This window comes from Nymphalis io, chromosome 4 (genome assembly GCF_905147045.1).
Source record: "Nymphalis io chromosome 4, ilAglIoxx1.1, whole genome shotgun sequence".
Lineage (NCBI taxonomy): Eukaryota > Metazoa > Arthropoda > Insecta > Lepidoptera > Nymphalidae > Nymphalis > Nymphalis io.
Window position 1 is genome coordinate 816534 of NC_065891.1, and position 23029 is coordinate 839562.

The 23029-nt window shown below is 32.5% G+C and overlaps 3 protein-coding genes across 3 annotated transcripts; 2 read left to right on the top strand and 1 right to left on the bottom strand.

Annotated features, from left to right (window-relative positions):
- Nucleotides 1-748: 748 nt before the first annotated feature.
- LOC126781722 (thymidylate synthase) lies at nt 749-3171 on the bottom strand. The gene is made up of 5 exons (XM_050506720.1): nt 2985-3171; nt 2586-2843; nt 2304-2424; nt 1180-1405; nt 749-1008 (listed from the first exon to the last, which is right to left on the bottom strand). The coding sequence occupies exons 1-5, from the start codon at nt 3055-3057 to the stop codon at nt 799-801; spliced, it is 888 nt and encodes a 295-aa protein (XP_050362677.1). The 5' UTR covers nt 3058-3171; the 3' UTR covers nt 749-798.
- Nucleotides 3172-4277: 1106 nt separating this feature from the next.
- LOC126781678 (uncharacterized) lies at nt 4278-11747 on the top strand. Its single transcript, XM_050506641.1, has 10 exons — nt 4278-4417; nt 4492-4612; nt 5106-5294; nt 5804-5952; nt 6331-6503; nt 6696-6814; nt 7218-7407; nt 7503-7613; nt 10838-10955; nt 11161-11747. The coding sequence occupies exons 1-10, from the start codon at nt 4278-4280 to the stop codon at nt 11480-11482; spliced, it is 1632 nt and encodes a 543-aa protein (XP_050362598.1). The 3' UTR covers nt 11483-11747.
- Nucleotides 11748-12665: 918 nt separating this feature from the next.
- On the top strand, nt 12666-22190 carry LOC126781711 (epoxide hydrolase 3-like). Its single transcript, XM_050506698.1, has 6 exons — nt 12666-12917; nt 17565-17689; nt 18080-18192; nt 18366-18534; nt 20431-20582; nt 21737-22190. Exons 1-6 carry the CDS (start codon nt 12717-12719, stop codon nt 22000-22002), a joined length of 1026 nt encoding a protein of 341 aa, XP_050362655.1. The 5' UTR covers nt 12666-12716; the 3' UTR covers nt 22003-22190.
- The last annotated feature ends 839 nt before the right edge of the window (nt 22191-23029 follow it).

Sequence of the window (23029 nt, forward strand, 5' to 3'; positions counted from 1 at the left end):
AGACGTGTATATATATATATATATACACAAGTATTTTTTTTGCAAGCGTAGGGTTAGCAGAAGAATTGTTAAATCAACAGATATTATATAGAATGTTCCTGACATTAAATTTAAATAGAAAAGGCACACCATTGCGAATTAAACAAGAAAAATTAAAGACCGCAGAATTGACTATCATTAATAAGAATGGACTTTGTGTAATTGCTTCGAAATAATAATAAATTATTTATTCCTTGACAAGGCGAGTTTTATTAGGAGGTGCAAAACAAATATATAATCGTAAAATACTCTAAAATGCATTTAAAGACAATGTTCAATGAATTATTTATTATTATTAGCAAACAGCATGAAAACCACAAAAAGGTTGAAGACACTGTCACAGGATCGGAGCGAGTGAAATAACTTTTTGTTATTTCACTCGCTCAACTCATTTTTCATTAAATGCACGTTTTCACTATCACTAAGCACGGGAACTCCCAAGATACTGTTATAGCAAAACGACCCGAAAAATATCGAATTTAACTACACTCGAGCGTATTTTATCACGAGTGGTTACTGTATACCAACAACCCACGACGTGGGTTCGTTATTATATGTATTGCCGAGGACCCCGCGTTGGGTTCACTAACACAATGTATGATGGCATAGCATAGGATATGAAAAGTGAAAATGATAATAAAAAGAACATAAATATTAGTATAATACTTTTAATAAATGCAAATTACATCCAACACTAATTAAGTAACAAACAAATTTAAAAATACCGTCGATTATTATGTATGTATGTAATAATAGAATTTATACAGCCATTTCCATTTCAATCTTTGGACAAGGATTATAATTTTTAATGACAAAATCTTCATATTTGAAATCATCTATAGACTCAATTTTGCGAGCAAACTCCAACGTTGGGAAAGGTCTCGGTTGTCTTTCTAACTGTATTTTTAAGGGTTCGATGTGGTTCAAGTACACGTGAGTGTCACCTGTTGTATGAATGAACTCGGAAGCCTTAAAAACAAAATACAAAAATTAGAAATTCATGTCCCTATCAACAAAAATCTATTCAGTCTATTAACTATGGATACATTAAAAGTCAATAAATATCAAGTGAATAACTTAAGTGTTAATATATTACTTTATAGAAATTTTTTGTAATGATTTTTTTTTATGTGTACTAACCTGCAGGTTTGTTACATGTGCGATCATATGTGTTAATAAAGCATAACTTGCAATGTTGAATGGGACACCTAGGCCCATATCGGCACTTCTCTGGTACAGGAGACAAGAAAGCTTTCCATTGGCGACATAGAATTGTGCTAAGCAGTGGCACGGAGGGAGTGCCATTTTACTCAAGTCTGGGGGATTCCAGGCACACATCAACATTCTTCTGTCGTTGGGATTATTTCTAAAATAGAAATTTTAATTTGGAACATTAATATTGTACAATGTATTGTTTATCATGTAATTGTTGTTAATAGAAAAATTCAAGTAAAATTTAAAATATTTAATGATAAGGTAAAACAAACATTTGTGCTATATCATTTTCTTAATCTAATAGATGTATTAACAATAATATTTGTCTGGCTAGGAGTAGCTACGGCATTACATTAATAGATCAGGATTAAACTTGTGACTTTACAAACACTGGGCTCATGTGGTTGGACTATTGGGCCTTTTGATATCAGTTTTCGAATTAAGATTTGGTGGAGCAAAAATGAAGTTCAAAGCTTTGTGTAGGGAGGAAGTACGACAACAGATCAAGTTGTGAAAACTGATTTTAAAAGCTCTAGATTTTATTTTACAACCATTCTACTATTGAGGCTTACAATGTTTTTTTTATCGAAGAATGGAATGAATATATAATTGTGAAACAACAGGCATTTAAAATAAACAAAGCAAGATTATCTTCTATAAGATTTCTTGACAAGAAATGACACATATAAAGTCTATAGAAATGAGATTAACATATGGTAAATGAAATCTATGTAAATTTAATACTGCTCCTTAAAGTTTATATAACTATAATACGTAAGGTATGTAAGTAGATATGTAAATACATAAGATACTCTCATATCAATGCTAGGGTGATCTAATAAATTAAGAAAAAAAATACCTGTTCATTGTCCATGTATTACCTGTATTCAATTAAATAAATTTAAATTTTAGCTGTCAGACTGGTATATGACTTAAAGCAGATTTAACTTTTTTTATATGTAATACAAATTGAATTGTGATTGTAGCTTAGTATGTATGTTAGTTGTATATAAATGCAAAACTTTAAGAAAAGTACTGAATGTATTTACTTGATTGTGTTTATAACATTTTGTAGTTGATCGATGCCCTGTGTTTTGTAATCGGTTTTAGCATTCACATATTCAGCCCCGCTATATCTCCACTGGAACCCATACACTGGTCCAAGATCCCCTTAAAATGTTATTAAGTTTTAAGTAAAAATAATATGTAGCTTTTAATGTAACTTTCCTTATTATAACACATCTAAAAAAGTTGCTCTTTTTAATCAATTAATGCTTAGAATATAGAGTTGTTTCATCAAATTATTTTCCTCTATCATAATTTTCACTTACCTTCTTCTCTATCAGTAAAACCTAAATTATCTAGAAATGTTCTAGAACCATTTGCATCCCAAATATGTACTCCTTTACTTGCTAGGACTTTACTGTCAGTGTTTCCAGATATCATCCACAGCAGTTCTTCTATGACACCCCTTACAAATACTCTTTTGGTAGTTAGTAATGGTAACGTATTATTATCCAAGGAATATCTTTCCATGGCACCGAAAATAGATAAGGTACCAACACCAGTTCTGTCGATCCTTTTTTCGCCTGTAATGTTTTCTTTAATTATCAATTTGTCAAAAAATATAAATGTTACATTATCACGCAATAACACTTGTGAAAAGATTTATTTTCAAATAACAATAAATTTTACATATTCAATTTATAAAGCAAATAAATTCGAATAACCTGTCTCAATTATTTTCTTTACTAGGTTCAAATACTGATACTCATCGTGTGGTGACGCGGTTTCGTTATCCATCGTAATTTAGTCTAAGTACTTATTTTTCTAAATGATACTATATTTTGTAATTAATTCAAAAATGAAAACAGAGTAAAGAAGCGAGATACTTTAACCGCCAAATTTTTATTTTTAATCTGTCATTTTGTTAAAAGCAAAACCCTATATGTATACAGCCTCATCTTTTTTGTAATCAACATAATATTTTACAACTGTGGAGTAGAAAATGATATTATGCATATTATACATATATATATGTTAATTGGAATGGGATTTATTAATTATAAAAAATTAATTTATGCGCGCATAACTTAAAAAAAGTCATATCATGTTTAATGATATTAAAAGTAGGTACTTCATTTTACATGTATAATATAATAATATATGTTATAAATATTAAATATATACAGAGGACTGCTAAAAACTAATGGGTATAATTTTACTTCTTTATTTAAATGACCCGTTAATAAAGCTAAGGCAAGCAATAGGACATTTACAGGCTATTTTACTTTATTCTTTATTCTAGACTCCATAATATGTTCAATAATTGTATTTTGAAGTTCATATACAATTTAATTACCCAATGAGAATATAATACAAATTCCTCACGGAAGATCCCCGTAAAAGCCTGTGAATGTCCCACAGCTGGGCTAATGGCTTCCTCTCCTTTTTTTTTGAGGAGAAGGTATGGCGCTTATTCCACCATGCTCCTCCAGTGCAGGTTGGAAGATCCCATCATAGACAAAAAAATCAACAACACTTTGCATTATAGTAATATGCTGGAACTGTAATACGGTATATTGATAATCATGAGTTTTATTTTAAATAAATGATTGTAGTCTTGCGACGGTGAAGTTGGATGTCTCTTAATTATATCAAGTACCTATTTTAACTAAATATTTTATAGAATAATAATTTTGATTATTTAAATATTATTTTTATTGTTGAATATTTGCGTCAATTTATCGTAGGAAATTTGTATACTTTTTGATTTTCAGACGAAAGTAAGCTCACAGACTTTGAGCATAACAAAATAACTATAGCAACTAATGTTTTGTTATTTATGGAATAATATTATACTTCATGGCAAATAATTTTATTAAAATGTTGATATAAAATTATAACTTCATGGACATTTTTATCTGAATATTTATATTTACAAGGATATAATATATGTTACATGAAAATAATAGCTTAGTACCCGCTCCACGAATTTGATTGATTTGAAGGAACAATTTAAAATGCCTAATTTAGAAGCACCATGCGTAGAACTCGGTTCTGCTCCACGTACTCCAAGTATTATCATGTCACCATCACCGTCAGAAGTTTCGAGTGCTAGCTCCCTAGAAATACAAAATGTCCAAGCAACTCCTCTTTTCAGGTAGTTTTTCTTTCCTTTTTTTTTAATTTTGAAGCAGAACTCGCATCGCATATAATATTTATAATATATATAAGAGTTTTAGCATTGCCTCCGCCCGATCCAGAACAGCCACCTGGCCAGGATGAATTGGAGCGCAGATTACCTGGTTACAGGCGTATTGTGATCCCGCGCGAATTAACGCTCATTGAACTATTGGTAAGGTTCCATTCACTCTACTAGAATTTTGTGTTATTAAGTGTCTCCGGTGATTTTATATATAGGATTGGTACTTTCATTCTATGTTATAAGAGAAGATATGAAAATCGTTGTTACCTAAATATATAAGTTTTTATTGTCGTTCGTTGAATTTTCAGAATACTCAATGACTTCAAAATAATAAAAGTATATTTATAAACTTGTTTTTTACAAGTTTATTGTTTTGGGTTTGGTCTTTGTTAATCTAAAAAAGTTGGTGGATATAAGTACATGCGGAAGATTTTTATCCGATACATACAGGTCAACGTGTTTTCCTTCACCGCTAAGGATAAAATAAGTTATAAATAGAAATTGGAAGGTGCTTGCTCGGGTTTGAATCTACAATAATCTGTTAACACTCATTTATTCTAACCACCGGGCTATATCGGCTCTCGCGTATATTCATTATTTCCTGATTATTAATTGTTTGTAATAATTCTAAAATATTTTGAAGAAACAAAGCAGTGGCGTAACAACTGATGATGAAGTGTTGAGGATTCGCGAAGCAAAACTGCGCGTTGTTGCGGAGCGTGTTGGTCTGCGAAGGTTACATGTTCTCGCGCCCCATTTGAGAACTTTAGTTCTCGATGGAAGCGCTATGTCATCGCTACGAGATCTTGGCATTGGGTTAATAAAGTTGAAAGTAGGTACATAAATAGGAATCGCCACATATACCAAGAATGTCGCTTCTTTAAAGTTTCCAAAAATATTTTTTGTGACAATAATTATTTAATTTTTTTTATTAAAACGTGTAGCTAAGAAGTATCTAATATCCGCCACTGATTGCGGACATAAGCATTATTTCAATCCTTTCGTTTTTTATTTTAAATATTACATATTTTGTTTTATGAAATAGGTAGGCAAAATGGAAAATGGGTCACCTGATGGTAAGTGGTCACTACCGCCTATAAACATAGGCAATGTAAGAAATATCAATCATTCCTTACGTCGCCAATGTGCCACCAACCTTGGCAACTAAAATGTTTAACTCTTGCCTGTAGTTACACTGGCCCACTCACCCTTCAAACCGGAACACAGTAATACCTAGTATTGCTGTTTAGCGGTAATATATCTGATGAGGTACTTACCCAGGCGGGCTTGCACAAAGCCCTAACACCTAGTAAATTGATATGTTTTAAATTATTTTTGTAGAGTCTTAGCGTTAATCGATGTGGCTTAAACTCGTTGGACGGAGTTTGGGGCCTCGGTGCTTTGCGGGAACTGTATGCTGCCGGAAATCGACTTCATGACTTACATGCCTTGGCTGCCCTTCAAAAGTTACATACCCTTAATTTAGCTAAGTAAGTATAAATATTTTTGGCATATATACCTCAAATTGAAATTTTACTGGTGGTGGAATGAAAAGTTTGAATCACTTAATACTTATGTACAAATACTACTGGTAATTTAGGTAATTGTAAAAATATATCAACCCTCCCTGATTAAGGGCACAGTTTATGTAAGATCTACATATTTTAGACAAAAAGTGATCGTACATGGCTTTTTATAATACCTTAATTTGACATGATAATTTAGATACAATGGTTAGCTCATAATAATTGAGATACTATGCGTCATGTTGCAGTCAGCAGAAACAAAAAGGTTTTTTTTTTATTTACTGCTATCAATACAAAACCTTATTTTAATTATATATTCACGATTTTCGAGAAATATTGCAGTAACCCTATTGAAGAGTCGAGTCGCATTTGGACATTGGGTGTGTGCTGTGCTTTGCGGAGGCTTACTCTGAGTGGGACTCCGATAGCAGATTCTCTGAACTATCGTTCTCTTGTTGCATCTGCGTTGCCTTTGTTAGTTACTTTGGACGAGACACCGCTAAATTCGAATGAAGGTTAGTTTTACAGTCTCGTTTATGTTAGTATCTATCTAGATACACTTATTGTATCTAGCATGTTAAAGTAATTATGCATCAATTAAAATTAGTGAAACAAAAACAATAACTTAACAGTATTATTCAACTTTAAAAAATAAGACACTAAAATTTCCAAATTCTTATATTTTGACAATTATTTTGTATTTGCAGATGATTGGAATTACGAAATTCCATCGGATACAGAAAGCGTTGAAAGCTTTACTGAAACTAGTAACCAACAAAAAATGAAAGAACAAGATGAGCCCCAACCGGGTCCTTCGAAGTTTCAAGTAAAGTATTTTATATATTTCCTGGCATACTATTGATAGGACTTTTGGTAAGGTCATCTCGATAGGTACCACCTATTCATTAGTTAAAAACAGGTATGTTTCTCTTAACTCACCTTTCTAATCGATAAGATAGATTACAAGGGTGAGTCAACCGGTATTACTACAGGCAGAAGGAGCTTAGCACACAAGTTCCCTTAGCTACAAATTGACGATATAAGAAGTGAAGTAAATATCTATTGGTGATGATAACCACTTCCCATCAAGTGGTCGATTGGCTCCTTTGAATTCTTATTAAGTATAAATAAATAAAAACTTCCTTATCTCTTATTCGTTCATATCTTATTCTTTCGCTAATGGCACAAGGAATAAAAATCTGTATTAATATATATGTAATTGATAGCAGTGTGAACAAAATGTTAAAATCACTGACGCAAGACCTTCCATCGAGTGCTCCAAGCTCACTCGTCGGCGTCCAGCGACAACTGAGTGCGCCGGACTCCGGCCTCGATTCGAGATACCGAGGCGACCGCGGACAGCTTTGGAGCGGAGCATTGACGGCCCTACGAGACTGCAGATTATGAACACGTTGTTGGGTAAAATGCATTTGTTACATTGTTTATAGGTTATCACAACAATATTGCTCACAAATGTAATTCGCCAAGATTTATGTTTGTCAAATCTGTTGAAGATGATGAATGGCGTTGTAGTGGAAGCAAGTTGACGTCACACGGAGCTGTTTCTGGGAATTTAGCGAGAGCTTTACGACGACCGAAACGAAACTCAAACCTTCAGAACTCTAGTAAGTACTTCCGCTTACTTCTGATACATCATCAGTTAGAGTTAGCTCTAAGCTCACCATTTTCTTTTATAGTATTCGGTCTTTTTAATATTATTAAATTCTATCGGCGCAAAAGGAGTAAAGGCTTAATATTAAAAAAAATAATGCGTTCTAATGACGCAATCATTAAAATGACTTCACTAGACTTTGAAAATTTGTCGGTATCTATGATGATGTGTAAGTCAAGATGGCCCAGTGCTAAGAACGCATGAATCTTAACCGATGATCGTGGGTTCAAACCCGGGCAAGCACCACTGAATTTTCATGTGCTTAACTTGTGATTATAATTCATCTCGTGCTTTACGGTGAAAGAAAACATCGTGAGGAACCTGCATGTGTATAATTTCACTGAAATTCTATCACATGTGTATTCCACCAACCCTCATTGGAGCAGCGTGGTGGAAAAAGCTCCAAACCTTCTCCTCAAAAAGGGAGAGGAGGCCTTTAACCCAGCAGTGGGTCATTCACAGGCTGTTTGGATATGATGATGTTCTCGACTACTCAAGTGCTTGAGTGATTATTGATATAATAGTGATCATGTCTATTCTCAAACACAGAGCACGTACTTGTTGTCTTTCTATTTCCTGACTTTAATAAATAAATGGGGAGGAGGCCTCCCTTTATTAATTTAAAATTAATTAAAATAGAGAAAATAATAAAAATGACAAAAAGTAGCAGTCAAGTGGAAGAAAAATGCATGTGTCGTATGAAATTCGGTCACAATACGTTCAGCAGTTAAACATTTATACAGCCTGTAAATGCCCAACTGGTGAACTCACTTATATAAAAGCAAAAAGGGAGATGAACTTCTTAGCATTCCATGGATTCACCGTGGGAGAAATTCCGAGCAGTTGCCGGGACTTGCGCCTCGGGTGTGGGCTTAAGGGGTCGTTGCAATGCGCATCAATGCTCAACTTCACCGTTCGAATTGCCTTGGCCCAGCCAATTACGTTAGAAACCCATTAGCGCATCTTTAGACACTTACTGCAGTTTAAGTAATAAAAAATCCTGTAAATCTCGTAAATATCTCCTTTCGAAGTGAAGATTTTTTGCTTTTTTTGGTGATCCGGCACATGTCGGTTTCCGTAGATTCATAGTTCGTGTGATCCGTAGTTGTGTAGGTACTACACAGCGCGATATAAAAGTAATTTAAGTAATTGTTATCTTTCATCATCATCAAATTAAATAATCTTGGCTCTATATATACACATTATGTGAAAAAAAAAACGCAAAAAAAACAATTTAATTAAAAAAAAACACTTCGAAGATCTCACGTTGCAGTTTATTAATGATTTGTTAAAGTGAATAATATAAAACAAAGAGTTTTTAAATTTTTATCTGTATGTGATCTGAAAAACTTCGCACAACGATGATAACAAAATATTATTACATACGTCGTAAAAGGTTTAAAAGCTATTTATATCGTAATCGTTTGTTGAGTAAAAAGTTAATAATAATATTATTACTCATGCTTTTGTCATTAAGAAATACTTTGATTCGAAATACCATACGTCTAGCTGCTAAGGATGACTTTCTATCAGGACTGTTTGATATGATAGTTTTAATTGTCGAACCCTTTTTATTCTTACAATAAGTTTTGTTGACTATATATATATTTTACTTTAACAAAAATTAATTTTGTTATAATTTTTAGCTATTTTATGGGGTTCCACAATTTCCTTTTGCATTAAAAGGGAATTATTTTGATATCTCATTCTTTAAATCCTACTAACAAGAGAACGGTCAGTGATCACTTACTCATAGGCCCAGGAAAGACCCGGTGCCGGTGCTCTAATCAAATAAAATAATTGAATCCAAATTATCTTATATTAATTCAAATATATATTTTAACCAAGTAAAGGAAAGTATTTATTAATATCCTTTGTAGGGTTTTTTTTTAATTTACATTTTTAATTTTTATTATTTTAGTCAAATTTTAAAATAGTCCGTCCCGATTCCCACCCGACGCAAAGCTGCCCATAATGCAGGCCGCATTTCCGCGTTGTATGGCAATGGACAACCTTTGTGAAAAAGTGTGACCCGGAGCGACTGTCAAATCCCCTCTCTCTAAGGCGACAGCCAATTTCCCTTATTAAACTGAGGGCATCCGACCCCCAACATCCCGACGTCTCAACCGCTAGTGGCACAAATAAATAATTTTTAAATAAGGGGGCATACTTCTCCCGTTTCCTCGCTGCTGCACTCTCAGCAGCCGCCCCAGCCGTCCGTGTTGTGTGGGCCAGGTGAGAGGCCGCGAAGGTATTGACACAGGTAGCATCCCATATCAAACTTCTTGTAGGGTTTTAGATCCTTTCTTTCCCTATATAAAATTCAGGCTATGCGTATATGCGATTGTTTTCTATATTACATTGCACTATGCCAGATAGAGAAAAAAAAAATTAAAATGTTTATGTAATTATTCATGAATGTAGCATATACTGAGTGAATAAGCAAACAACGATGTGTAAGACGATGACATGTCATGTTTAGAGTTTCTCTTTAATACTTTGTTTAGCTCTAGGTAAATACACTTCGAACTTTATGGTTTTGTAAGTTGTAACCATAAGAAAGGTTGTAATTTTGTCATAATATGTAAACCTCAGAGTTTCTACGCCTTATCTTTTAATAATATTCATTTTTTTTATTAAGCGTCTAAAAATATATCATGTTAAGAAAAAATAAATAATTGTAGCGCCTATTTAATATTGATTTAATTAAATTCGTGGGTTAATATTTAATTTGACAATTACCTCAATGTTATTTTAAGAGTTTGCTCTATAACTGCAGTAGTTTGACGATAATTTGTCTCTTGAGCAACTTTACTTTTGTCACGGCGACTGTCATTTATTTTTTGAAATAGGTACCTTTATTAACATTCAAATAAGTTACGAGTAGTATGTAAAAGTCTTATGTATGTACAAGTTACAACATACGCAAGTTAATGTAGGTTTAACCAATCTTTTTTTGGTTCAAATTCTCTCTTTAACTTACCGTATTCTAACTCTCACATTTTTTGGCGTTTTTATCTATTGCTGAAATGTTTCGCATGACAAATACCACATAACGGCCTTTCCCTAACATGGATGTTTTTTTAAGCGCACTCATATGGTAAGATGTCATTGTATTACACAGTAACACAGATGTTAAAAGTAACGTACAGTTAGCAGGATATGTTTTTCTAATAGTGGAGGCTGAACTGGAAATGGTCGAGAAGACAATGGCAGAGGCATGTCGTGCGCTTGCGGCGGAAATACCGTGCGCACCCAACTCCGAAGACTGGGCCAAGTTTAAACAAGAAACTGGGTACCTACTTTCATTTTTAGAGTATTATTTTGTCATGTTCTCTTACAGATTTTTAATAAGATTTATTAATTAACTAGAGTAATGAAAAGTATTAAGTTTTTATTGGTTAGGAATATAGGCCTTTTTATCTATAAACACAATAGTTTGATTTTTAATTTTTCAAGTTTTTTTTATTATTAATTAGATACACCAATATCTATTTTAGAATTGAAATCGACATAGATTTCAACGAGAGGCCGAAGGATACAGACCCGTCAAGAGTTATCGAACGCTTGGAGAGAATTGAAAGAGAAACGCTAGAGAGACTAAATAACGACCCAGACGATATAGGCCAAAATGCGACGAATGCTTTTACGTCAGATCCTTCTAGAATATTCACTAGAGGTATTGCTGGAGATTATGAATTATGGAAAGAGATGCAAAATTTGATAACCTGCGACCCACCGGAAAGTGTTGATGACTTGTTTAAAAATTTAGTTCCGATTAACCCTAGGAGGAGAGAATCAGATAATGATTCACTAGGATAGAATGGTAATATTATTATTAGAGGAAGTTATACTTCGTATATCGCGAGATATCGTGAAGCGCTTTATAATGACTATATATTTTTTTATCTCTTATTCTGTAGTAACGGAGTACCAAGTATTTAATTGTTTTAAATATGATTTCGTTGATCCAATAGATAACAAAATATTTCATGTTATATTTATTACAATTTAAAAATAAATTATCATCGTCAGTCTGTTAAAATTTGTGTGCACATAATGATTTTAAAAACTTTCTAATACGCATGGCGAGAATGGAAAAAAATGAAATGATCAATTTACTTTATTCATGGTAATTTAATAAAAAATGTTTTCAAATATTATATTCCATTTAAGTAACGTTTCTGTAATGGTTATATTATTTAAAATACATGAAAATTTATAAAACAATTAATTAATAAATATGTGGTTATGTTTGAAATAACTCTATTATAATAATAAAGCAGTTACGTTACATTTGACTTTTATTTCGTCTTGAAAATATTACCCTTTTTATCTGTTCCCGACTGATTTAACTGATATTTTCAAAGCAATCGAATTCCTTTATTGATTATACATATTTATAATTTTGCGCCAAAATTCTCTCTGATAATAGTCAATTTGAAACATACAATTTGATAATCGCTACCTTACCCTAATTTGTCGTCATGGTGCGGAAGATTTTTTAAATTATTATTATACGAAAACGAAAAACGATCTGTTTTTTGTGCATATCTATGGCACAATAATATAAATTTGATTGCATCGATTTTCGATATTCGCGTATTAATATCTATATAAAAAACATATTTATACCATTATAATTAATCAACTCCAGCGAATAAGCTCCAAACCTTCTCTTCAAAAGGGAGAGGAGGCCTTAGCCCAGCAGTGGGACATTAACAGGCTATTACTGTATTAATCAACTGTAATTTTTATATCCATGAATATTTGTAGACGTTAGGTACTAACAACTATGTATTTAAAAAGGTTTATTTGAAACCGTCTAGCAGATTTGGCGTGGTATAGTAATTATCATCCATTTTACATATAAGGTTATATACGATGCATTATGTTTAATTTGTATACAATTGTAAGAACTCATCTGATAACGTGTTAAAAATATTTTACTATCCGCAACCGTCCTCACACGATTCATCGTAATTCACTACCTCATTAGTCAAGTCAGTTAGGAGCACAACTCCGCAATCGCTGGTCGTTTATTCTGTTGTCGAAGATGAGTCTTGAGATAATATGTTATCGCTTCGTAATAGCAAATGCACTAACTTTATTATATACAGCGAAAGCACTTGTCGGTATTTTTATTAATATAATATTAAATCCGTTTAAAAATCCATGGGCGATGAAGTTAAAGTTGGAACCACCTGCCAATCTCACGGATCCAAAATATGGTGTGCACAAGTACATTAAAGTCAATGTGAGTATTTAATAGAATTATTTGTATTGTTCATTTATGATATAAAATATATACGATTATTTATATTTATATGTATAGACAGAATAGTTATATCATGTATCTTGTATCGAGGGTCGGGATTTACGTACTGTGAGAATTTTACTGGAAAATAAAGAAAATTAAAATATATATATGTGAAAAATGTATATGTCCCACTTCTGGGCTAAGGGATTCTCTCCATTTAAGGAGAAGATTTGGAGCTAAACCCACCACGCTGATCATAAACATGCGCCAGATTTTCATCAAACAGATTCTGGTTTCTTCGCGATTTTTTTTCACCGCCAAGGTCAAGGTGAATTATATACGTAAATTAAGCACATGGAATTTTAGTAAAATAGATTTACCTATGGGTAGACCATTGGGGCATCTCAGCATCTCATCTTTATAGTTATTGGCCGAATATTCATCCTTACTAATATTATATATATAAATGCGAAACTCGAAAGTGCGTTTGTTACGCTTTGACATAGGATACCTAACACGCGCGGAAATATGCGTGGGCGAAACTAGTAAGTCTAGACGGTACCATATGAATCTAATTAATTTATATATAGCTTATATAAAACGTTGTGATAAAAAACTTAGTTATAATAAAAAAGGGAGTTACTTTCAATTTTAATGTTATTTATTGGAGTCAGTTCAATTTAGTTTCTTGTTTGTTCATGTTTAGGGAAGCAGGGGAATCGATTCCCCTGTGCTGCTTAATGCATTTAATTTTAAATACATAAATAAAAGTGGCGTGAATTGTAATAAGCTTAACATTACTATTAATTTTAGACCATTCTTTTATTTAAATATATGTTAATCGTAACGTTAATCAAATGACAATCTTAAATCGAGTGCTAATTTAATTTGTTGCTATGATTTGATATTGTTCGGAATAAGAAAAACATTAAAAACTGCTAAATTTTCCTTGGTCTTATCTTATTACCTTTGATTAAATTTGATTTGTGTATGTCACAAGGCCAAATGTGAGCAGGGTCTATGCCGTATACCTCTATCATAATTAGCACTTAAATAGTAAATATTTAAATAAGCAAGACAAGACATATAGTAACAATATTACAGAAAAGTGCATATAGTTTAAGTTAAGTAAATACTTGTATTTTTGAATTGATGAAATATTTATATTAGAAATATTTTGTATGAGTATATGAAGTATATGATTCTTTCATTTATGATACCATATAAGAAGATTTACAAAACTTACAAATGTGATAATGCAAGTACCACAAACTACAATAAAATGAAAATATTAGTCATACAATTTAAAAACAAATATTGTAAAAATTTATTGTACAAACCTTCAAATTGTATTCAGTTGAAAATAATTTTATATTGATTTAATGCTGACGGGAATTTTTGCAAGGTAAAACCTTTTTTTGTCAAACTCGGAGCTAAGTAAACATTTATAAGAAGTCTGAAAAAAACAACATATTATCTTTTTGTCACACTGTTCGTAGTTAAATTGTTATATTTTCTATATTATATCAAGTTACGCCATTTTAATTTTCCGAGAAACTGTATTTGTTTCGCGAATTTACATGATAACTCATTCAATTCATCTTTCAGTTTACTCTATGGTGTTATTTTTGCAAGAATAGCACATCATTATTATTTGTAAGAGTTGTATTGTATTCAGAATGGAGCTTAGTATAAAAGATTCATTAAGTGTATTGTAAATTGATGGGCTTCTTTCATATTTAGCATCAACTTGCGACTTTGTAGCAGAGGTCAGTAACACCAACAATAGACCACACAGCCTAGAAATTAATGGAGATATTTTTAGGAATTTAAATTTCTTCTTTCATCTGTATCTGTTTGCTAGGTGGTAGGGCTTTGTGCAATTCCGTCTGGGTAGGTACCACCCACTTATTAGATATTCTACCTCTAAACAGCATTACTTATTATTGTTGCGATTTGAAGGGCCCCGGCGACCGGCGACCCGGTTTGAAGGGTGAGTGAGCCAGTGTAACGAAAACATCTTCATTCCCACGGTTGATGGCGTATTGGCGATGTCAGGAATGGTTAATATTTCTTACACCACCAATGTCTATAGTGATGACCATTTAACATCAGGTGTTCCATTTGTGTGTGGCCCGTCCACCAAACTATAAGATACAAAAAAAACAAAACAATTGTCAAAAAATATTTATGAATGAGACCGAATTTTTAATTAGGTAAATAATAACTTTTATAAGAAGTCGTATAAAATTAAAATTAATTTAACAAAAATAATAAAGTCTCCTAAATTGAATTGATTGATATGTTAGACAATCAACAATCTTAAAACTAAGCCATAGACACTCGATTAATAGATAACATGTTTATGGAATAATTTGATAAGTTATTCAATTTTGATATTAATCGTAGACATAATTTATCGAGTAAATTATTGTTATCAATTTTACGACTATATTTTATCTCTTTTTAGTATAAAGTAACGTAACAGCCTGTAATTGTCTGTAAAACCCACTGCTTGGCCAAGGCCTCCTCTCTTTTTGAGGAGAAGGTTTGGAGCTAATCTAACACGCTGTTCCGATGCTGGTCGCTAGATACACATGTGACAGGATTTCAGAGAAATATAACATATGCAAATTTCATCACGATGTTTCGCTACAAAGGCGAGCACGTGATAAGCACAAATTAAGCACATGAAAATTCAGTGGCCTGCCTGGGTTTAAACCGCTATCATCGGTTAAGAATCGCGTGTTCAAACCATTGCCCCCCTCGGTTCTTGAATTGATCGTATTGTAGAATATAGGCCACATTATTACTAGAATGTATAATGATATTAGAATTGCCGCAAAAAAACAGGTTCACAATATTCACTCCCCGGAAGAGTTCCAATTCCAGAAAGCGGAACGGATTACGTGTCTCTAGTTTCAGTTGAATAATATTATTGTACTACACACTCTACTAGACGCGTTCGCTAAATATTTCGATGCATGTATGAAAATACTTGCAATTATGCATTTCATCCACATAGAATTAAAGTAAGTTTATCCCTTGAGATAGAAACACGACTCTCTGATCTCTAATTATTATCATTCGGAAACTTTTTTTTTATTAACGCATATTAATGTTTCTTTTTGTAGAGACGGCTTTAAATACTCTGATCAAATACGACTCCGAGTCAAGTTAAGACTTGAGTCATAACAATGACCTTCATTTGTTTTAAGATACCTACAAAACGATGTTTGAATTATCCAGTACCTACCTGTTTTTGTGTATGTGACTGTTTTTTTATTAAACTTCATCATTATTTGGCTGATTTGATGATACACTGTTGGTTTAAGTTGTAGACAATATTTAATTTTTATCATATGATATTTTAATCAAATGAATCAAATATATTTTTTATGTTGAATTCGAAATAATTATCCAATATAATGTATTACACATACTTATCAATTCTCAAAAATTTACTGGTTTGTAAGGAAACATCTCAGACTTGAGAAGAACCGGCGAAAAGAATTCAGTAAGATTTTACTAACTTTTCTACAATTATTGCCAAAATTGTAGTATTTGAAATGGCCTGGAGGTTTTTTTTTCATTCCCAAAGTGTCCTGTCATCCAAAAAGTAATTAGCTTTAGTTTTATAATATTTATTAATACAAACGTTCCTTAATATAATTAATATTAATTTTGTAGTTTTATGTCTGAGCATTTCCAACGTTTTCTGGAGTCCTGTTGTAAAAGTTTTTATTAAACCTGTGTAATAAGTCGGATGCACATTAAATTATTTTTTATAACTACTTTTTTTATCATCAAGCATTAAATTAATTAATATGCAGAATGCATTTTACTGAGCACAAATGTAAATTGTTTCTAATTTTATTGTGATTATGTTAAAGATACCAACCAACTGCAAATTAGTGTAAAAGTATACGAGTTAACACAGATGCAATCTCTATTTGCTCAATTAAAAATATATATAGTTATGGATTAAGTAGAAAGTAGATATAAGTTCACTTTTGTTTCATACGTTTATTAACAAACGGTGTAAAACTTGATCCTCGATCTCAGTAACATGGCATTCGAACTACTTTCAGAGTGAAAGGTTTTCTCTAAAAACTTTCAAAACTATTATTCACAGACTAATAAGTAAAACTGAAGTATTTAAAATTTCAAAGCTATTCAATAATGTTATTTATCTATTCCGGCTGGGAAAAATAATAAACTATTATTTTTATTGTATTTATATATAAAATAAAAACAAAATTAAATGGTACTTATATTTCATAATTTTTTTAATATTAAACAATCAGTAACAGTCTGACTGTTAATTTTGCATTCATAATATTAGTATTGATAAGCTTATAAATTTTTTCTCCCTTGGAGAGCCTAGTCGTTGGACATAGATTTGCTGGCTGTTATTTATTTACGTCTCAACAAGCGTTATATGGAGCCGACTTCGCTATTTACTTGTATGAAAATAAAACATAGAATAGTTTAAATAATAAAAAATAAACTACAAAGTATAAAACTCCTTTTCGCTAAAGAATATTTGGAAATGATGTAGAATTCGTAATTATAATCCCTTTTATTAGATTTGGGTTGGATTTTAATTGTGAATGTTGCAATATAAAAATGTTTTATTTTCAGGATATAAAATTGCATTATGTAGAAAGCGGCGATACTTCCAAGCCGTTGATGCTGTTCTTACACGGTTTTCCTGAGTTCTGGTATTCATGGCGGCATCAAATAGTGCATTTTAATAAAGATTATCGGTAATATGATTTATTTAAATGTATAAGTTATATTTAATAATGTAATGTGGCGGGGATAAAGAGGTCCAAGAGGTTAGAAACAATTATGTCTTTCACGTTATGCATTTAGATCATCAAGCCAACGAAAATTAGGTTTTTTTATGTGATAACGTCTTACCTTAAAAACCAATGTAATTAATTTATAAGCAATAAATTATTTAAATCAAATGTTTTAAATTATGATTAATTGAATTTATTATTTTAATTTAATTAAAACATAATAGTGAATGGCGTTTATTATTATTTTTAATCCTTAAGTTTGTGTTTTTGTCATACAGCTGTGGATCACACATGGCTTACATAACAAAAATACGTAATTATTATGCATGTCTAATTAGTAAACACTTTTAGAGTTGTTGCGGTGGATATGAGAGGTTATGGGGATTCTGAGAAACCTGAAGGCGTTTCTTCATACAAAATGGAATATATTGTTGATGACATCAAAGAACTTATCCGTGCATTGGGTAATATTTTGAACGTTAATATAATTTACATAGTGCAATAGTCGTAAGTTCGATCCTGACTATTTAAGCTAATGGCGACAGCTTATATAAACTTTTAGTTTAAGGAAAAAAGAAAGTCCACATTTTATTCGTTATTTTCGTGCTATTTAATAATATATTTCTAACGGTTCCAGGTCATGAAAAATGTATCCTTGTATCGCATGACTGGGGCGGGGTGATTGCTTGTAAGCTCCGTGAAACTTATCCTGAAGTGTTATATGCTCTTATTGTGTTGTCGAGTTCATCTAAAGAAATCTGGCATCGTCAAATATGGTCAACGAACGAACAGAGAAAGAAATCAGGGTATGCTTTTATTAATAGTCAAATTATTTTATGAAAAATACGTTAGATTGTGGATCCGTATATAAAACAAGCTATCATTTATTAAGAACATTTTAATAGCATATTTAAATTAGATATACTAACATATTTAACAAAGTAAGTATAATCTAGGGTAATTTGACGGGCCGGTTGGCGTGGTTGGTAGATACTTGCCATTCACGCCGAAGGTTGTGGGTACGATACTCACCCAGGATAGACATTTGCGTGCATGACTATGTCTGTTTGTCCTAAGTCTGGGTGTAATTATCTATATAAATATTATTTACAAAAGAAAAGTAGTATACATAGTATATCAGTTGTCTGGTTTCCATAGTACAAGCTCTGCTTAGTTTGGGATCGGATGGCCGTGTGTGAATAATGTCCCATATTATTATTATAATACATGTAAGTGTGTTTTTTTTTTTATAGTTTAGGAAGGTGGACGGGCATATGGGCCACCTGATGGTAAGTGGTCACCAAACGCCCTTAGACATTGGCATTCTAAGAAATGTCAACCATCGCTTATAGCCAATGCGCCACCAACCTTGGGAACTAAGATTTTATGTCCCTTGTGCCTGTAATTACACTGGCTCACTCACCCTTCAAACCGGAACACAACAATATCAAGTATTGCTGTTTTGCGGTAGAATATCTGATGAGTGGGTGGTACCTACCAAGACGAGCTTGCACAAAGCCCTACCACCAGTGTTTCCACCTATAGTTCGTATTATTTGTGTATGCAATTAGTTGGAAGTCTTCAGAGAGGCACAAATTATTACATAACATTGTATCATTTGTCATTCATGTTTTTATTGACAAAACGAAAGTTGTTAATTTTTCTTTAGTGGGTTGAATGGGTCGCACGTTTATATAAACGCAAGCATAATATATTCTAACGGCAGAAAGAGTAAAATCAAACAAACCGTACATTGTCATATTCCATGCGTTTTGCTCTGCTACAATAAGCACCACAAACAATGTTTGATTAATATAAATATCTACATTTTATACAACACTACTCCACTTTAATTTCATTTCCAATTTTACGATAATAACCTCGCCGGCATTCAAAACGTCATGTTTCACGAATAATGAACAAAGATCCTTTAGGTCACGACGTAATCGATCATATCTTGTTACGATGACGATTATATCTTGTCAATTCAAGGTCAAATTTATTTATTTATCTTCACTCTTCCAGCTCTTGGAACTGATTATATATCTTCTTCTTCTTCTTCCTGCCCTTATCCCACTATGTGGGGTCGGCACAACATTTATTTTTGTTCATACACATAACAGTAAACAGTAACAGCCTGTTAATGTCCCACTGCTGGGCTAAGGCAACCTCTCCCTTTTGAGGAGAAGGTTTGGAGCTTATTCCACCACGCTGCTCCAATGCGGGTTGGTAGAATACACATGTGGCAGAATTTCAATGAAATTAGACACATGCAGGTTTCCTCACGATGTTTTCCTTTACCGTTAAGCACGAGATGAATTATAAACACAAATTAAGCACATGAAAATTCAGTGGTGCTTGCCCGGGTTTGAACCAACGATCATCGGTTAAGATTCACGCGTTCTTACCACTAGGCCATCTCGGCTTCAAATTCGGCCTGCCTGTCATACACATACCCTTTCTTAAGCAATCCATCCACATTTTCTTCGGCCTCCCCCATCCCCTATATCCATCAACATTCATACTCATCACCCTTCTAGTAACATGCTTTCCATCCCTCCTCATCACATGCCCACACCACGCTAATCTATTACTTTTCAACTTTTCATCTATTGGTGATACTTTCAGACTGTGGAACTGATTATATATATTCATAAAAATATTGACATATATATAGTGATGTTCAGACTTTTCGTTTCCAGATACGTATTTATGTTTCGAGCACCAAAGGTACCAGAGTTATTGTTGCAGATGAATAATTTACAATCTTTAGATAGTTTTATGCTTGTCAAAGGCAAAGATACTATAACTAAAGAAGATATGGAATGCTACAAATATTGGTTCGGAAAACAAAGTGAGTTACTAAAAAAATCACCATTTAATTATATAATAGATAGAAAAGTTTTGTTTTAAAAATGACAGATAATAAATGTTTTTAAACATTTCCTGTTGATAAAATAATTATAGCAATACTAATAATGTATTATTGTACTCTGTTAAGATGTTTTAGTAATCATGAGTTATAAGTTTCTGTTATCTTTCAGTACATTTATTTTAATCTAAACTGCCTAACCGATTACAATATTCTATCATACGCTATTGTATTACTGGCGCTTGTTTTTGTTATGTATACCATTACCCTACAAATGCCATTGAAGGATATGTAAACTATTGATTGCTTTAAAGTTTATGTATGAATTTTTCTAGTGGTAGGTCCTTATGTTCGCCAGTATGTATGACAATAATTATTTTAGCGTTTATTTTTTATTCAATTACTTTAGTAATGCGTGTCAACCTCACTGGTGGTAGGGCTTTGTACAAGCTCGTCTGGATAGATACCACCGACTCATAAGATATTCTACCGCAAAACAGCAGTACTTGGTATTGTTGCGTTCCGGTTTGAAGGGTGAGTGAGCCAGTGTAATTACAGGCACAAGGGATATAACATCTTAGTTCCCAAGGTAGGTGGCGCATTGGCGATGTGGGCCAGGGTTAACATTTCTTACAATGCCAATGTCTATGGACGTTGGTGACCACTTACCATCAGGTCGCCCATATGCTCGTCCGTCTTTCTTACTATAAAAAAGGCAAAACGAACTTCGGCAATAACTATGACCGGTGGTGATCAATTAATATTGTATGGCACATTTGTTATTCAGTAACAATCAATCCATCTCTCATTGATTACGATACAGCACACAGTATCGGCGAACTCGTTTCTTGTTATATTTTATAACGACTAAAAACAAATATAAAAAGCAAAGGTTTAGAAACTTGACAAATTACCGAGCCCGCTGTTCTGAGCTCAAATTCCAGCAGCAGACTCCTGTGCCTTGAAAATTTTGAAATTCACGAAGTTGTTGGTCCTTCGTCCTCATCCCTCTCCGATAGTGTGTAATTATTGTTTGCAAGAATACTTGTGTACTATAAGCTATAATAAATATATCTTAGGTAACAAGATTGAATAGTAGAAAAACATTAGAATAATTATTACCAATTTGTTTGCAGCGGGTTTCACTCCACCTCTTAATTATTATCGGGCGAATTTTTCTTACTCCTGGGAAGAAAAGTTGTATGGAGAAAATATTCCATTTTTATTAGCTATCGGAGAGAATGAGAAGTACATAAGTCATTCCTGTCAAGATTTAATGAAGACGAGGTATGCGACGATAGAAACGGCAACTGTCGAAAATAGTGGGCATTTCATGCAGCAAGAGGAACCCGAAAAAGTTAATAAGCTTGTTCGAGATTTCTTAGCAAAGCATAATCTATGATTTAATGTCATTTATTATTCTATGAAAGGTTTTTGAACTTTAAGTTAATTAAAAGTGTGATCGGTATTTTATTTTTACTAAATATTTTTACCCGTATTAAAAACTTCTTTGGGAATGTAACTTTGTATTAATTGTGGTTTTTTTAATTAATATTGTTAGTTTTAAATAAAGTTTTTTTTTATTGTGGTTGGATGTATTTTATTGCAATGAACAATAGTTTACCTACCAAACTTCAATTCTATAGGATATGACTAAATAGTTATGTAAATTTTATACCATTTATTAAATTCTATTCTAAGACATTAAACTGTTACAAAAGAAAAATGGGGGTTTGAGTATCTAAACTACAAGCCTTGGGTATGGTAGAGTACGTACTATAGAAATTCTGGCATTGTCATTTATGTAACTGAGACTCCTGTATAAAAGTCAAAAGTCAGCAGATCAGATAGAATGTTATTATAATATACTCGCCGTTACCAACCCGCTTTGCTAAGCGTAAATATAAATGAAAGAAGGAATTTATATTAATTAAAATAAATAAGAAGTTCCTTTGAAGGCGAAAAGGTTCAGATAGGCGAAGGAGGCCTACAAGTCTAGCCATCGGCGTGACAGAGTAGTAAGCTTTTCAGCTTAAATGTAAATGAGAGAGAAATGTGTGTTTTTAAAACGATAATTCAGCGATGGAAAGCACTTTTCAGCTATAAAAAATGTGATACTCGGTACATAGATATGTACCGAGTTTACGTGAACCCAGTATACAATATACAGTATTTATGGCGTGTTTGAGAAACAATTCCCATGCGCTCAATCTTTCGCATTCATAATATTGGTACAGAAAATTTTAAATAATTTTTATGTTGACCTTAATATATTAGATTGTTTTATCGATTGGAAATAGAAAGATAACTAAATAAATCATACACAAGATGTCAATTTGGCGCATTATCATCTCCGAAATACTTTTTCTATGTAAATAATTATGTTTTTAAACTCTTGTTGTAACAAAATAGTACAATAAAGAATTTTG